General features: G+C 56.1%; 1 protein-coding gene across 1 annotated transcript in view; it reads right to left on the reverse strand.

Annotated features, from left to right (window-relative positions):
• The window catches only part of LRRC75A (leucine rich repeat containing 75A), a 48,396-nt gene extending 47,891 nt beyond the window's left edge, over positions 1-505 (reverse strand). Inside the window, exon 1 of the mRNA XM_056506789.1 lies at positions 218-505. Coding sequence (XP_056362764.1) covers positions 218-469 — 252 coding nt within the window. The 5' untranslated portion in view covers positions 470-505. The remainder of the gene's footprint in view (positions 1-217) is intronic.
• Between the last annotated feature and the right edge of the window lie 10,321 nt (positions 506-10,826).

Raw genomic sequence — 10,826 nt, forward strand, 5'->3', positions numbered from 1 at the left:
GAAGGAGGAAAAACGCAGCCGGCAGCGTTTCCTCGCAAAGCACATCCCGGGGGCATCATCCTGACCACCCTGCGGCTCCTCAGCCACTTCCCCAAAATTTCGCCCCAAAAGCGGAGCGTGGCCCCTCTTTGCCACCAGGATTTCGAAAGCAGCACGAGCGGCTCTTAAACTGCTTTTTCCCCTGGAGAAACCCGCCCATCCCCATCCCCATCCTCACCTGCCGCAGGTTCTTCAGCAGCTCGCTGGCCTCCTCCTGCCTGCCCTGCCTGAGCAGCAGCAGCATGTCCTGGATCATGCAGATCCGCCGGTGGTACGGGGGCGAGCCGGGGCCAGCGCCCCTCCCCAACTTCTCGCCGGACTTGGCCACCAGGGAAGCCAGGAAATCGCCCCGTTCCCTGGTGGCCACCTTCTTGCGGGGCTGGCCCGGGGGGCTCTCCGGCTGGCAGCCCTTGGTCTGCTTGGTGCCCATGGCCAGCGGCTCCCGCAGGGCTGCATGCGGGGGCTGGGGACAGAGGGGACAGGGGGGACAAGGGGGGTCCGAGGATGAGCTGGGGGGCACAGAGGGATCCGGGAGAGTCCGAGGATGAGCTGGGGGGCACAGAGGGATCCGGGAGGGTCCGAGGATGCGCTGGGGGGGCACAGAAGGATCCGGGAGGGTCCGAGGATGCGCTGGGGGGCACAGAGGGATCCGGGAGGGTCCGAGGATGCGCTGGGGGGGCACAGAAGGATCCGGGAGGGTCCGAGGATGCGCTGGGGGGCACAGAGGGATCCGGGAGAGTCCGAGGATGAGCTGGGGGCACAGAAGGATCCGGGAGAGTCCGAGGATGAGCTGGGGGGCACAGAGGGATCCGGGAGGGTCCGAGGATGCGCTGGGGGGGCACAGAAGGATCCGGGAGGGTCCGAGGATGCGCTGGGGGGCACAGAGGGATCCGGGAGGGTCCGAGGATGAGCTGGGGGGCACAGAGGGATCCGGGAGGGTCCGAGGATGCGCTGCGGGGCACAGAGGGATCCGGGAGGGTCCGAGGATGCGCTGGGTGCGGGATGGGGCTCAGCAGCGCCCGGCCAAGGGGCGGCTCCGCTCCCGCAGGCGGAGGATGGATGGGGCGGCAGCGCCCGGCCGGGAGGAGCCGCGGCTCGGCCCCTGCGCTCGGCTGCACGGCCGGGAGAGGCAGAACCGCCGGGTCCGGGGAGATCTGAGCGGATCCGGGCAGATCCGAGCGGATCTGAGCAGCTCCGAGCAGCTCCGGGCTCTCCCCAGCCGAGCGGCGGCGGCTCCTCCGCGCAGCTCCTCCCGGTGTCGGGGGTCCCCCGGGCTCCCCCCGGGGCCAGGGGCGCTGCCCGCGGCTTGGGGGCACCTGTTGCGCTCCGGGGGCTCCCCCGGAGGGAGAGCGGGCTGGGCTGGGCTGGGCTGGGCTGGGCTCGGGGCGCTCGGAGCGGCAGAGCCGGGGGAGGGCCGGGGGCGGGCACCGTGCTCCGAGGCAGGGCTTGCGGAGGAAGCCGCGGCAGGACGGGGCTCGTCCGTCCGTCCGTCTGTCCGTCCGTCCTTCCCTCGCCGCGGGCCGGGGGCTGCGATGGGGCCGGGCAGGGAGCGCGGCATCCCCGCCGGGGTTCCCCGGGAGGGAATCCCGCTGCAGCCTCATCGCCCGCGGGATTTGCAGCGATTGGGTTCGTCAGGGGTGCGCCCGAGGCGGGGGAGATCCCCCCTGGCTGTCCCCTGCGGGTGGTGCTGGCACTTCATCCTGAGCGCCGAGCCTGCTGCTCCTGCCCTGCTCCCCTCCCGCACCGCCAGCCCTGCTGGAAGCCACCGCCTGTGCCCCATCCCATCCCCTCCATCCCATCCCCTCCATCCCATCCCCTCCATCCCATCCCATCCCATCCCATCCCATCCCATCCCATCCCATCCCATCCCATCCCATCCCATCCCATCCCATCCCATCCCATCCCATCCCATCCCATCCTCATCCCCACCCCCATCTCCATCTCCATCCCATCCCCATTATCTCCATCCCAATCCCATCTCCATCCCCATCCCCATTTTGTGCATTTTTAACCTCTTTCAAACTTGCTGTTCATGGCAGCCCCGTGGGCTGGGGCAGCTTTGGCAGCACAGGCTGCAGGAATGCCCCAGGAACCTCTCCATCCCCTCGAGGAATGGGGCTCTGGAACCCCAAACCTGCTCCCTCCCACAGGAGGGGCAGCTCAGCCCTGCCCAAGGAGGGGTTCTGCAGGGCAGCCACAGCTCTGAGCAAATAAATAAACAAACCCCAACCTTTGCCCTCCTGCCAGCAGGGCAGAGAGTTCACCCACTGCTCCTGATCTTACTTATAGCACACAGGATAAAGCCAGGGGAAAAAAAAATAAATTAAAAAAAAGTGCAGGAGTGTGGGGCATGAATTTGTTGCCAGTGCAAAGCAAACACCCTGAGGAGGAGCTGGATCTGCTCTCCCTGAGGGATGTGAAGGCACCAGGAGCATCCAGGGCAGCAGGAGGAGCCCAGGCTCAGCACTGCTGGTGGAGGATGTGCACATCCTTCTGGAATCTCCATCCCAAAACATTTTTCCCTTCTACACCTTCCCAAGGGTCTCCAGCACAGCCCAATCCTCCCTGCACACACTCCATTTTCAAACATGCTCAGGATATCCAAACCCAGCCCACCCAGAGCTGGAAAATCCTCCTGTGCTGGAAGCAGGCTGTCCCAGGGGCTCTGAGCACTGAAATGCTCATCCAGGGGCATTTCCCCTCAGTGCAGATGTGTGCCAGCTGCAAATTCAGGGTGCTCATCTAAGGGGTTTATTCTTTATTGTTCACCCCCACTGTGCCTTTTGTGGTATCTGGCATTGAGTTAGAAAAGTCCTTAAAGAGAAACAACTTCAGGGATCACAAAACCCAGCAGCTTCTCCTCTCCCACAAAATCCAGATCTAAGAATGTCCTCACTTCCACAACAAAAAGAAATTAAAACTTTTCAGTCCATTGTGCAGAAACCAGGGGACATCCCCAATAACCTGATGGAATTCTGGCAGCAAATCCCTGAAAACAGAGATTTCCCTCTGACCCAGGTGGGAGTACCCACCAAAACCCTTGGCACAGCTGTAATAAATATTTTTGTTTTCAGGTAAAACTCATTCCCACTTCCAGGAAGGGCTGCCTGGTTTTGCTGGAAGATCCCAATCTCCTGCCAGCCCACTGTGCTTGCAGCTCATCCCCCTACCCAGATCCTCACAGCAGAAATAATTTCATTTTCCTAAGGTAGAAAACCCCATCCTGACCCCAGGACTCCCATCCTGAACTGGAAAATCCACTGCAGCTGAGTATGATCCAATCTGGGATATTCCAGAGAGGATCTACCCTTGGAGCCCTCCCCAAGTGGGAATTTTTTGGGGTTCCCATCACTTCTGGATTTGGGAGCTCTCACACTGCACCTGAACCACCCAAGCACAAAAACCCCCTGGGATTCAGGGATTCCTCCTCACAGGTTTTGGGGGAAGTTTCTGGCAGCTGATTCAAACCAGAGGCTGAGCTGGGGCCAAGCTCTGCTTCCCATCAAACCTTCCTGCTTTGATGGGCAGCCCAGGAATTCCCAATTTTTGTTGATAGGGAGGGAATAAGTGGGATTAATTTTAAATATCAGCATCAGATCCAAGCTGGTGCTGCTCCCTGTGTGAAAAAGACTAAGGGAAATATTACTTTCAGCATGGCATTTAAAGGAATTAATGTGATTTTTTTATCTCTTCCTCCAAAAAAGAAATTTTAAAAATCAACCTTACTGTAAGACCCCAGCAAATGCAGCAGGAGGAGAGCAGTGATCAGCAATCTCTGGGGGAAAAGGCCAAATTGAAAAATGGGATTTTAAAAGGACAGAAAACCATCCTCCTCCTAAGCTTGATTCAATTGGGCTCTGCCAGGGTTGAAATGCAGTGAGATGTAATTGCAGATGAACTAAACTCCAGATTAAAGGGGCAATAAAATGATGAGAAACATCTCATGAGAGGTGTTTCAAAGGAGAAATGAGAGAATCTCAGGTGGGAGCATTAATGTTTCCTCCTGGCAGTGGATGAAATCTCCCTGTGTTCACCTTTGAATTAATTCCCTGCATTTGGCCTCAGCTGGAAAAGGGAGAAGAATTGAAAAAAATATCCCCAAAGCAAGGGGGAACCTGAGCAGGCAGAGAAATCTTGCTGCAATCGAGTCCTGAGCTCTGGCATCTGATTTCAGCACAGCCAGGGTCACAGAGGGGCCAGGGAGGAGGGAAATCCTCACGTGGGTACCAGGGGAAAAGTGACACAGGCAAGGGGACAGAGCTGCCAAAATCCCCAAACCACCACCTGGAAAATTTCCTTCTTGATTATTAATTTGCTGCACCTCATGCCTTTGGTGGCAGGAAGCAGCTGTACCTGCACAGGCATTTTTAGCAGTAAAGAATTAACATTTAAAACAAACCCAAGTCCCATTCCAAGCAGTTCTGCTGCCACGGACAGAAATTGGGATTTTTCATGGCAAAACAATGTAATTCCTAAATTAGGAATTTACCCCTTACCCACCAGCAGCTCCTGTTCCTCCACTGCCCTCAGCAGGCACAAGAGGGTCCCTCCAACACTCCCTCATGAAGATTTTCCCTTTAAAAATTGGAATTCCAGCAAAGATTGTACTGATTTCCCAGAGAATTCATGGGGGGAGTTTCTTGGTTTAGGTTTTGGAGTGGTGGTTGGTTGGGTTTGTTTGATTTTTTTTTTTTTTTTTTTTTACCACTAAGGAGTGTTTAGTCATTTAATCCAATCAGAAGAGCAGAAAAATATTTGTTAGATTCCAGAAGTGTTCCCTCAATCCAAAGGGATGAGCTGTGGAGGGGTTTGCCTGTGGTCCTGGAAAAGGGATCATGGAAAGGGATCCTGAAAAGGAATCCTGGGAAAGGGAACCTGGGAAAGGAACCATAAAAAAGGGATGTTGGAAAAGAGATCCTATAAAAGGATCATGGAAAGGGATCATAAAAAAGGGATCTTGGAAAAGGGATCCTAGAAAGGGAACCTGGAAAAGGGATCACAAAAAAGGGAGGATGGAAAAGAGATCCTATAAAGGGATCCTGGAAAGGGATTGTGGAAAAGGATCCTGGAAAGGGATCTGGAAAAAGGATCCTGGGAAAGGGATCCTATGAAGGGATCCTGGGAATTCCTTTGGGATTTGCTTTGGGCTGCCCAGGGAGGCTCTGGCAGGGAAAAGGACAGGGAGGGCTGGTGAGGGGAATTTGTGCAGGGTGGGGTTGGGAATCGATGCTTTGGGAAGGGTGTCCTTGGATTTTTCCTGGAGTTTTGTGCATCCCCTGCTGGCCCCAGACCCAGGATGGGATGTGAGCAGCTGGGAATCTCTGGGAAAGTGGAGCAGGACCAGCCCTGCTCCTGGGGAGTGCTTTGGCAGATCCCTCTGGCAAAATCCCTTTCCAAGATCCCTTTTCCAGAGCCCCTTGGTCAAGATCCCTTTCCAGGATCCCTCTCCCAGGGTCCTTTTCCAGGATCCTTTCCCAGGATTCCTTTTCCAGCACCACAGTTCCAGGATCCCTTTTCCATAATCCCTTTCTCCAAATCCCTTTCCTGGGATTGCACACTCTGGCTTTGTGCTCCCAAATTTCCCTTGGGGATTAATTCCCCTCTGGGGTGCCCTGAGGTGGCTTTTGGGGACACAAGGACACGAGCCCAGCTCGCTGCTCCTGTCCTGCCTTTTCAGCATTCCCAGTTGGAATTGCTGCCTCCAAAAGCAGCACCAGCACCTCCAGCTGTGGCTCCTCCATCCCAATCCCTGCTCCACTCCCTAATCCAGCCCCAGGGACCAAACTGCTGCTCCTGGGCAGCTCCAGACCCAGCAAATCCTGGGAAAAGCACTGCCAGCCCAGATCCCTTCCCAAAGAGACACCCAAATCACCAAAATGTCATTTTTGGGGGGAACGAAAGAACCAAATCACCTCTGCCCAGCCCAGGGCTAAGCACAAGGGGTGAACTCTGGGATTATTGATCAGGAGCTGCTCCAAATCCTGTTTGTGCAAAGCTGCTTAAACCCTCCTGCTCAGCCTTTCCCCTGAGCCTGGGGGGGAAATTAATTTAAAACTCGGGTTTTGAGTAAAATTGTCATTAAAACCTCAGCAGTCATCCAGCCATGGCTCAGATCTTTGGCTTTGCAGAGGCTCCAACCCCTTCTTCAGAGCAGCATTTTTAGGGTCTCTCTCATCACCACAAAGATGATTTCACAGCTTTCCCACATCCCAGAGCCTCTTTTAGCAGCTCCCCTCACTGAGAATCCCTCCCTGGCACAACCAGACACTCTGGGATTATTTTTTTGCCCCAGCACAAATTAACTCAAAGCCACAAAAAGGTTCAGCAAAGAGAAGAGAAAGCTCATCAAGCAGCAGCTGGTGCCAGTCCTGAGCAACTCAGAGGCCTCTTCCCTGCTTGGCCTTAGCCTTAATCTAGATAAAAGCTCTCTCTTCTGCAGCTCAGAGCTTCTTTTGCACAGTAAGGAGTTGAGGGTGTTAAAACATGCAGAGCAGGGGCAGTGCTGCTATTTTGAGACAGGGATGAGACTTCTCAAGACCCAACTGGTTCATTTGTTGCACTGAATATTCCCAATTTCGCCCTCCTTTTCACCTGGGATAACTCATGGCCCCTTGGAAAAGAAGAGCCAAAGCTCCCCAAAGTTATTTCAGTTGGTTGTGGCCCTTCCTAACAGCTCTGGGAATTTTGGGTGAGGAAGGTTTTTCATTTCCAGGAATGCCACAGGTTGCAGCTTTCCTGGCAGCTCCCTGAACCCTCCCAGGCTCCAGGCTGGAAGTGGCTGATTTTGGGGAAATGAGCAGATGGAGGCCCAGAGCACCCTCCCCCTGCAGGGAGGGATGATTCCCAAAAATCTCTTGGCAGCAAGGTCACATCTGGATTTGCAATCGATGGTGAAATTATCAGCAAGGCTGTGCCAAAGGGAATGAGGCTGGGAGGAGGAGGAGGAAGGAGGAGGAAGGAGAAAGAAGGAGAAGGAAGGAGAAAGAAGGAGGAGGAAGGAGAAAGAAGGAGGAGGAAGGAGAAAGAAGGAGAAAGAAGGAGAAAGAAGGAGAAAGAAGGAGAAAGAAGGAGAAAGAAGGAGAAAGAAGGAGAAAGAAGGAGAAAGAAGGAGAAAGAAGGAGAAAGAAGGAAGCATTACTAAAAGCCCCAGAGGACACAGCCCAGCAGAGAAATCTCTCCAGCAGGAACTCGCTGCCTCTCCTGGGCTGTCCCAGCCAGCTCTGGAAGCTTCCAACAACATCAACATCTGCAGGCTGCTCTCAGGAAAATCCTGCCAAAAATAGCAGAGATGTGCTGTCCTCGGGAGCCACAAACTTCTGACCCCACTGAGGTCACAGCGTGGGGAGCACTCAGAGCATCACACACCTCCTGCTCAAAGCAGGGCAAAACCACAAAAAGAGATTCAGCCCGGCCAGGAATGTTGGTTTCTCTGAGTTTTTTGAGCTCAAACCCTGACCCTGTCCAAAGGCAGCAGCTCACCCCCCTCAGCAGAGCCTCACCCAGCCTGTCCCATCCCTGCCAGCCCCCAAAGAACAGCTCCCCACCCCTTTAATCTGGTGATTAAAACATCCCCAGAGCAGCAGAGCTCCAGCAGGACTCGGGAGAGCTCGGGGAGGTGGCAGCAGCAGGACAGGGCAGGGCAGCAGCCCCTGGGGACAGCGCTGCCACCACCCGGCACAGCTCGGGCAGCACTGCCACGTGCTGTCCATCCCATCCCATCCCATGGATCCCATGGATCCCATCCCATCCCATGGATCCCACCCCATGGATCCCATCCCATCCCATCCCATCCCATCCCGAATGGGAGCCGGGGTTTCATTTCGGGGCAGCTCTAGAGTTCAGCTCCGATTTCTCTCATCCTGCAGCTGCAGCGCCACAGGTGACTCGGGGCTGTGGATGCAGTGGATGCAGTGGATGCTGTGGATGCACTGGATGCTGTGGATGCTCTGGATGCTGTGGATGCTGTGGATGCAGTGGATGCTGTGGATGCTGTGGATGCTGTGGATGCAGTGGATGCTGTGGATGCTGTGGATGCTGTGGATGCTGTGGATGCTGTGGATGCAGTGGATGCTGTGGATGCTGTGGGTGCTGTGGATGCTGTGGATGCTGCTGGATGCAGTGGATGCAGTGGGTGCTGTGGATGCTGTGGATGCTGTGGATGCTCTGGATGCAGTGGATGCTGTGGGTGCTGTTGGATGCAGTGGGTGCTGTGGATGCTGTGGATGCTGTGGATGCTGTGGATGCTGTGGATGCTGTGGGTGCTGTGGATCTGTGGATGCTGTGGATCTGTGGTGTGGATGCTGTGGATGCTGTGGATGCTGTGGATGCTGTGGATGCTCTGGATGCAGTGGATGCAGTGGGTGCTGTGGATGCTGTGGATGCTGTGGATGCTGTGGATGCTGTGGATGCTCTGGATGCAGTGGATGCAGTGGGTGCTGTGGATGCTGTGGATGCTGTGGATGCTCTGGATGCAGTGGATGCTGTGGGTGCTGTTGGATGCAGTGGGTGCTGTGGATGCAGTGGGTGCTGTGGATGCTGTGGATGCAGTGGATGCTGTGGATGCAGTGGATGCAGTGGATGCAGTGGATGCAGTGGATGCAGTGGATGCAGTGGGTGCAGTGGGTGCAGTGGATGCTGTGGGTGCTGTGGATGCAGTGGATGCTGTGGATGCTGTGGATGCTGTTGGATGCTGTGGATGCTGTGGATGCTGTGGATGCTCTGGATGCAGTGGATGCTGTGGGTGCTGTTGGATGCAGTGGGTGCAGTGGATGCAGTGGATGCTGTGGATGCTGTTGGATGCTGTGGGTGCAGTGGATGCAGTGGGTGCTGTGGATGCAGTGGATGCTCTGGATGCTGTGGATGCTGTTGGATGCTGTGGATGCAGTGGGTGCTGTGGATGCTCTGGATGCTGTGGATGCTGTGGATGCAGTGGATGCTGTGGATGCTGTGGATGCAGTGGATGCTCTGGATGCAGTGGATGCAGTGGATGCAGTGGGTGCTGTGGATGCTCTGGATGCAGTGGATGCAGTGGATGCAGTGGGTGCTGTGGATGCTGTGGATGCAGTGGATGCAGTGGATGCTCTGGATGCAGTGGATGCAGTGGATGCAGTGGATCCTGCCTCCACCCCAGGGTCATTCTGCACTCTCAGCCCTCCGGTTTCCCCCAGTGTGCCCAGATCCCGGCTCCCAGCCCTGTGGAATTGCTTCCCAAAGGATCCCGGCTTTGTCACAACAACCCCTCCTCGGTTCCATTGTGCGACCCCCGGGAGAACAAAAGCGGGCGGGTCCCGGCCGGCTGAGCTCCAGAATGCCGGGCGGGACCCTCCTGCTGCCACCGGCATTGTCACCGGCACTGTCACCAGCACTGTCACCGGCACTGCCACCGGCATTGCCACCTGCATTGTCACCTGCATTGTCACCAGCACTGTCACCGGCACTGTCACCGGCACTTCACCAGGGCCCTGCGGCTGTGCCAGGCTGGGAGGAGATGTCGGGCACCCTGAAATCATCCCCGGCAATGCCCGAGGTGAAGGATTTTCCTCTGTGGCAATTCCCATCCCCTGTGCTCACGGATGGTGTCACCCTGGTGGTGGCAGAGCATCCCTGTGGCAGCGGCGCTCCCGGCTGGGAGCTCTCAGGATTCAGGAAGGATTCCTGCAAAGCGATTTATCCACGCGCGATGGAGCGCCATCAATAATTCCAGGAGTTTGCCTCGCTCCCTGACAGCAGCAGCTTCGTTCGAAGCCAAGGGAGGAAGGAGAGGAGTTCCCGCATCCATCAGGGCAGGGAAACGCGGGGATCGTGGCTTTAAATAAAGGAATAGGGGTGGGGAAGCTCAAATCTCCCAAAGAACAATTAATTCCAGCTGCCTTCGGGGCAAAGGCAGCGGAGCGGGGTCAGGAAATGGTGAAGTCTTTTTACCCAAATATCACTATTGGTATTAACTCTGAATTAAGGCAGAGCCTGTGCTTGGTAACCAGCGTCAGACCTGGGGGTTTGTCACGACAGAGGAACGCAAACCCTCTGGAATTCCTCCTTTAATCGATAGAAGGAAAGGGAAAAGGTTTGTGTGGTTGCTTTGACCTCTGTGCTCACCAGGCTGGGCTCCCATTGTGGGGGGAATCCACAAACCCAATTCATTCCTTACAAGTTTCCTGCTTTTCCCTTTCCCTGCCTGGAAACAAGACCTGGGGAAAACAACCTCACACCCCAGACTTTCCCCAGGCAGCTGCTGCTGTGGAATATTCATAATTTAGAGTTCATCCGTGGCCTGGGATGCTGCTCCTCGTGCCTGTTCTGGAGTGCTACGGCGGGGTTTGTTTTTTGGGAATGCAGATGGGGATGAGAGGACAATAAATTTTGGCAGGGAGGTGTTTTGGTCTCCTGCTGTACATGGGGACACGGTGGGAGCAGGAATTCAGGAGGAGCAGCAGAGCCCGTGCTGGGAGATCTCCCGTCCCCATCGCAGCTCGGCCGGGGCCGCTCGATCAGGGAAAATCCCAATTCTCACTCCCACCCTGCCCTCGGTGCCAACCGGGCACTGCCGAACGCGGACACCGCCGGGGAGGGACCCTCGGGAACGTCGGGATGGGGGAATATCGGGATGGGGAAATGGTCCGGGATGGGGGAACATCGGGATGCAGGAACCCTCCGCAGTTTTCCATCCCTTCCCAAAGGAACCCGCCCCGCTCGGAGGAAAGGACGGGCTGGTGCCGCCACCCAGCGGTGTCCGGCGGGGACATCGGGACAGGGACACCGGGAAAGGGACACCGGGACGGGGACACCGG

The sequence above is a fragment of the Oenanthe melanoleuca genome, chromosome 19 (genome assembly GCF_029582105.1).
Source record: "Oenanthe melanoleuca isolate GR-GAL-2019-014 chromosome 19, OMel1.0, whole genome shotgun sequence".
In the NCBI taxonomy this organism is placed as follows: domain Eukaryota; kingdom Metazoa; phylum Chordata; class Aves; order Passeriformes; family Muscicapidae; genus Oenanthe; species Oenanthe melanoleuca.